The 6,372-nt window shown below is 50.6% G+C and overlaps 1 protein-coding gene across 1 annotated transcript in view; it reads left to right on the top strand.

The window, feature by feature from the left end:
* Positions 1–2,791: 2,791 nt before the first annotated feature.
* The window catches only part of ABHD17C (abhydrolase domain containing 17C, depalmitoylase), a 61,501-nt gene continuing 57,920 nt past the window's right edge, over positions 2,792–6,372 (top strand). Inside the window, exon 1 of the mRNA XM_033189222.1 lies at positions 2,792–3,744. Within this exon, the coding sequence (XP_033045113.1) occupies positions 3,137–3,744 (608 nt within the window). The 5' untranslated portion in view covers positions 2,792–3,136. The remainder of the gene's footprint in view (positions 3,745–6,372) is intronic.

Here is a 6,372-nt window from a genome sequence, read left to right as displayed (position 1 = left end):
CAAATGCATTCTTTCTGTGCTGTATGTTAAAGTTTCCCAACCAATATGACAAGGCACACTAACACATTTGTTGTTAGAGATGTCAGATGTTAGAGACGTGCTGAGATATTCAACCTCTTATCCCCTGGGCAGCACATCTCATGTCAGTGGGCTACACAAACTCTACCACTGGCTATATGTGGCACGAGATAAGAAAGGTTGGGTAGCTCCACTCAATGGCATATAATTTTAGCGTCTCAACTGAATGTTCACACAAACCTGAACCAACATGTTTTCCTGGGGAATAAGTGCTCTTTCAGCCCACCTCTGTGTAGCCTTGTAATCGAAAGAAAACAAAAGCCAGGCTTTTATTTATTTGCTTATGTATTTATATTATACTGAATCACACTCCACAAATCCTTTGTGGAATGAGATCAGGTATAAATAAACAAGTATCTAGCTTTTAAATTTTTCTAACAATGCTAACCTGTTGCCAGGCCATCTGAAATATAAAGACTGTCTTTTCCATCAGCAGCACAGAAGACAAGTACTTGAGACTCTCATCAATCCCCCCTTTCATGAACTAAGGGCTATTCAATTCTTATCAAAGGACAGGTGAGAGGAGTGGTATCTGAGAAAGACTGATTGAGGGGGCTGTTAGATACCCTATCATCTCAGTTCCCAAAGTTCTATTCTTGTTCTGAATTAGATTAGGGACTAATGCACTCGACTATAACCTTAGCTCCCCATAGAAACATCACTACCGAACCAGGACGCAAGACTGTCTTCTTAGCTTTTATGAGGACTTGATTTTTTTTAAAGGCACATAAAAACTGTTTTGAATCTTCTGCTGATGTCCTAATTGTAAGGTCTTTGAGAGCAGGGACTATTTTACTCGCCTTGGTAGTTGTAGCACCTAACACAGTGGATGCTGTGAGCACAGAAAACATTACATACATAAATGCTGAATACAATAAAGTGACCAAAGTATACCAATGCGTAGCAAGTTAGAAAGTCTTTTTATTTTTTATTTATTTTTGAGCCATAGTCTCACTCTGTCACCCAGGCTGGAGTGCAGTGGTGCGATCTCACTCAGCTCACTGCAACCTCTGCCTCCTGGCTTCAAGTGATTCTCGTGCCTCAGCCTCCTGAGTAGCTGGGATTATAGGTGTGCGCCACCATGTCCGGCTAATTTTTGTATTTTTAGTAGAGATGGGGTTTCACCATGTTGGCCAGGTTGGTCTTGAACTTATGACCTCAAGTGATCCACCCACCTCAGCATCCCAAAGTAGTGGGATTACAGGCGTAAGTCACTGTGCCCAGCTGTATACACTTTTTTTTTTTTTCAAACCTGCAAAGCTAAAATTTGGCTTTATGTGAATAGTTTCACCAACTGTGAAAACCTTCAAAACAGACTTCAAATATGCAATCTGAACAGGCTTTCTTACCAGGTTTTTAAAAATCAAATTTGAATAGTTCAAAAACAACTAAAATTGTTTTAGTGAAGAAATGGTCTTTTAAAACCCAGTTCCTGGCTGGGCAAGGTGCCGTGTGCTGGTAGTCCTAGCTACTTGGGAGGCAGGCCGGAGGGTCATTTGAGCCCAGGAGTTGGGAGTCCAGCCTGGACAGTAGAGTGAGACCCTGTCTCTTAAAAAAGAAAAAATTAAAAGCGAGGTCCTGAAGGTTAATGAAATCAGTATGGACAATTCATTTAGATGAGGGTGCTCAAAATACTCGTTCTGTAGAAAGCCACAACAAAAGGTAAAATTCTCAGGATATCTGTGAGTTAAAACAACAGATCCAGCATAGGGATTGTGCCAACCTCCCAGTCTCAAGCTGCCCTGCTGGCAGTCCAGGAAGGGTATCTCCTGTCAGTTCCTGAAAGGGAATTCTTCAGCTGCCATATCAGGCAGGAAAAAGGAAGTATAGAAGGCTCTGTGGAAATTGGCACCAGAGCACAGTTTCAAGGCACTGAGAGTTATATTTGAAAAATCATGTAAAGGTGGCTGCCAAGATTACAGTGGATTTAAAGCAGTATAAGAATCGTTCATGACTAAGACCACTTAAAAATCCTGGACCTGAAACAACTCCAGAGACACACACACTGTAAAGGATACCTAGTATATACTTACTACCGGAAAATCTGCCACACGTGGGACTAGAAATGACAACCTCAACATGGTTTGTTGCTAAATACAGTACCCTCCTGTTCTAACAGCTGATTTGTATAGGTACAGAAATGTACTAAGGGTAAAACCATGCCCTTAGAAAGTAAACGCTGTTGCTATCTACACAGAAACAGCCTCCCCTAATAGGAAACACACTGATGACCGCCCTATCCCACAACCCCGGTACCCCTTACGGTGCCAAGAACTTTTGGTACTGAGCCGTTCAGAAAGCAGCACACACGAGAAAGCCAAATATTTCGGGTACATTCCAACTCTTGTCCATCCCTTATGTTCGTTTTCAGTAGATTCCAGAACCTTCATCCACGGGAGAAACCTGGATTTGGGGGAGGGAATCCCAGAGGGAGGGGAGGGGAGCGGTCCACCCCGGGACACATGCACCCCCTCCAGGGTCCCCTCTGCGGATCCGCCCAGCTGTCCCGGGGCAGAGTCCCCAGCCCCAGCGCCCAGCTCCTCCGGGCCCCGGAGCCTCCTAGAAGCCCCCGTCGGCCGCAGGTCGAGAACATGCTTCTCAGGCCGGGGAAGGTGTCCGCGCCCTTGCCCGCGGAGCCCCGCCCCGATGCCCGGCCCTGCGCCGCGTCCCGGCGGGGGCGCCGCCGCGCGGTAACCCGGAAGTGGCGGCGGCGGCGGGCGTGCGGGAGCGGGAGCTGGAACGGGAGCGGGGGGGGACGGCGCGCACGAGCCGGCCATGGCCGCCGCCGCCGCCGGCTTTGTGTGCCGCGCGCGGGCCCAGGCCGCCCGCGCCTCGCCTGGGCTCCGGGCCCGCCGCTGACCCGCCCGGGCTCCGAGCGCCGCGCCCGCCGGGCCGGCCCCGCCCCCTGCCCTCCTTCGCCTCCGCCTCCTCCTGCCGCCGGGCGGGCGGCTGCAGCCGCCCTCCGCGCTTGCCTGCCCGCTCCCTCGCCGCGCGCCTGCCCTCCGTCCTGCCGGGCCAGCCAGCCAGCCGGGCCGGCGGCGGGCACCAGGCCGTCCCGATGCCCGAGCCAGGCCCCAGGATGAACGGCTTCTCGCTGGGCGAGCTGTGCTGGCTCTTCTGCTGCCCTCCCTGCCCGAGCCGCATCGCCGCCAAGCTGGCCTTCCTGCCGCCCGAGCCCACCTACACTGTGCTGGCGCCGGAGCAGCGCGGCCCCGGCGCGCCCGCCCCGGCCCCGGCCCAAGCTGCCGCCGCCGCCGCCGCCGCCGCCGCCGCGGCCCAGCCGGCACCGCAGCAGCCCGAGGAGGGCGCGGGCGCGGGCGCGGGGCCCGGCGCGTGCAGCCTGCACCTCAGCGAGCGCGCCGACTGGCAGTACTCGCAGCGCGAGCTGGACGCAGTCGAGGTCTTCTTCTCGCGCACGGCCCGGGACAACCGGCTCGGCTGCATGTTCGTGCGCTGCGCGCCCTCCAGCCGCTACACGCTGCTCTTCTCGCACGGCAACGCCGTGGACCTGGGCCAGATGTGCAGTTTCTACATCGGCCTCGGCTCGCGCATCAACTGCAACATCTTCTCCTACGACTACTCGGGCTACGGCGTCAGCTCGGGTAAGCCCTCGGAGAAGAACCTCTATGCCGACATCGACGCCGCGTGGCAGGCGCTGCGCACCCGGTGAGTCCGCCGGGTTCTCCAGTCCTGGCTTCCAGCTCTGGGGAGGCGGGGTGGAGGTCTCTTGGGGTCCCTGGGGCGGCCTGCCGGGACAGGGGCCCCTCCTCCGGGACTGCGGGCCAGCAGCGAGCCCCCTGGCCGCCGTAAATTCGCTTTTCTTGTCTCTCCCTGGCCTGCTCCCACCTTCTCCAAAAGCCGCGCCAGCGTTCAGGTTCCTGGAGAGCTCGGACTCAGAGGATTTTTGCCGGTTTTGGCTCGCCTGGGTGCCGCCGGCCTACCGGCTGGGTCTTTTGTGGCTCCGGTCACCGCTAGTGGCAGCGTGTGGGTGCTTAAGTACCAGGCAGAAAAAATCAACTTGGTTTGTGTTTCTTTTGCACGAGCTGAAGTGACCTTGGGCAAGGCACATGGGTTTCTAGACCTCACTTTCCTTCCCTGTAAAGTCAGTGGGTGAGACAGGATGGCCTCTAAAAGACTTTATGGTTGTAAAGTGCCGGCAGGACAATGTCTGGGCAGCCTTGGAGGCAGCTGGAGGGTCTGGTGGAGCGGGGAGTTTGCCTCCTGGTGGGGCAGAGTAGTGGCACTGTGGGGCAGGAGGTTAGCTGGTAGCTATGGGCCTGGCACCTTCCGCACTGCCTCCATAACAGCCCAGGATAAGTTCGAATCTTACAGGGGCTGGGAAATCTCTGACCTTGAATTAGCATTCACAGAAGGACTGAAAAGGGTTTAGGGTGGGCCATCTGTGAACCAGGCACAAACTGGGGGCATGGTTTAGGGGTTAGACCTGGTTGTTTTATAACAAGCAAACCAAAAACCTGACTTTTATTCAGAATTAGACAAAAGTCTGATACGTGGGCAGGTCAGGTTACCTGTTTGTGCTCCAGTTTGGGTATCTGTGACCTTTCCGACCTGCCTCATAGCAGTGATGGTGAAAATAGCCTGAGGCCATGTCTATGATGAGATTTGATTTCTTCAGATGAAAGAGTCCCCAGAAGAAGTACACCAGGCATTACTGTCGCCATGGACCCTTCTATAGTTTTTATCTAAAACCTGTTTGCTTGGCTTATGCACATCACCAACGTTAATGATCTTTTTTTTTTCATTCGTACTCAAGCATATGTTCCTAAGTGACTCCTTGCCTGTCTGGGAAAATGGCTTGTCCAATAGGGAAGTACTTAGTATTTGCTGTATGTTGCATGTTTATGCCCTCCTGAAGTCCTGAAGAGGATGCCCTCATTGGGATTATAGCTTTTTGAAAGTGGCTTAGGTAGATGAGAATGTATCATGTGCAGATGCATTGGGTCAGACTCTGTAAGTAGTTAAAAGCCACCTGTTCCAGTAAAGGGTTTCAAAAGTATGTGTCACACACAGTCGATAGCTTGCTAGAATTTGCTGTTGGCAAAGGTATTAAAAATAAGGTTGGCATTAGATCTTTAAAATTTGAAACATGAAAATGCTACCTTGAGTAGATTTTTAAAGAATTTCCATAGAACATTGCTCCTGTGTGTGCGTGTTTGCATTACAGTGAAAGCCTTTCACGTGACTGGCCCTTTGCCCCAAATATACAGGTGTGTCTGTGTTACAGCAGACGTGGAGCGTAGTTATTTCCTGGAGACTTTTTTTTTTTTTTGGTCATATTTAGTTGAATTAAGGGGCGTCGTTTTGAATAATGTTGAATTATCTGATGGTGTTTCAGTTGAATTAAGGGGAATTGTTTTGGATAATTTTGAATTATCTGATGGTATGTCTAAAGATTGCCCATGATTTATTTAATGTTATACCACAACTCATATCAAAGTTAATTTATTCACCTGTAAAATAGGTTAGAATTTAAAGGCTGCATGCGAAGCTTAGAATTTGAAGGAACCTTACAAATCCTCATGTCTTGTGCTTTTCAAACTGTTTTGACTGTAACCTCACAGTAAGAAACACATTTTACATTTTCATCAAGCACACATACACGTCTGTATCTACATACCTGAAGCTAATGCTTCACAAAACAATAATTTTTCTATGGGCAACACATGTAGCAGAATATGTTATTTTATTTCACTGTATTTTTTTTTTTTTTTTTGAGACGGAATCTGGCTCAGTCGCCCAGGCAGGAGTGCAGTGGCGCCATCTTGGCTCACTGCAAGCTCCCCCTCCTGAGTTCACGCCATTCTCCTGCCTCAGCCTCCCGAGTAGCTGGAAATAACAGGCGCCTGCCACGACGCCCGGCTAATTTTTTGTGTTTGTAGCAGAGGCGGAGTTTCACCGTGTTAGCCAGGATGGTCTCGATCTCCTGACTTCGTGATCCTCCTGCCTCAGCCTCCCAAAGTGCTGGGATTACAGGTGTGAGCCACCATGCCCGGCCTATTTCACTTTTATAAAAAAAGAAAAAAGAATGATGGTTGTGAATTGCTAAATTTATTTCCCAACTCATGTATGGACACTGCTCATGTTCACCCAGCTCATCTGACAGGAGGATAGTCTAGCGGCAAATCAGCAGTAGGTCTCTTGACTACCAGTTTAGTACTCTTGCCACGGCACCATTGCTACGGTTGTCATATTTATCAGATTCTTCAAGAGGTGCATTTGTGTGTCTTGGTTATTCTGCTGACTTAGGAGTTACCTAATTCTGAAGCCAGTCAG

This window comes from Trachypithecus francoisi, unplaced genomic scaffold (genome assembly GCF_009764315.1).
Source record: "Trachypithecus francoisi isolate TF-2019V2 unplaced genomic scaffold, Tfra_2.0 Lachesis_group3, whole genome shotgun sequence".
NCBI classification, from domain to species: Eukaryota; Metazoa; Chordata; class Mammalia; order Primates; family Cercopithecidae; genus Trachypithecus; species Trachypithecus francoisi.
This window is presented reverse-complemented; position numbering and strand designations above follow the sequence as displayed.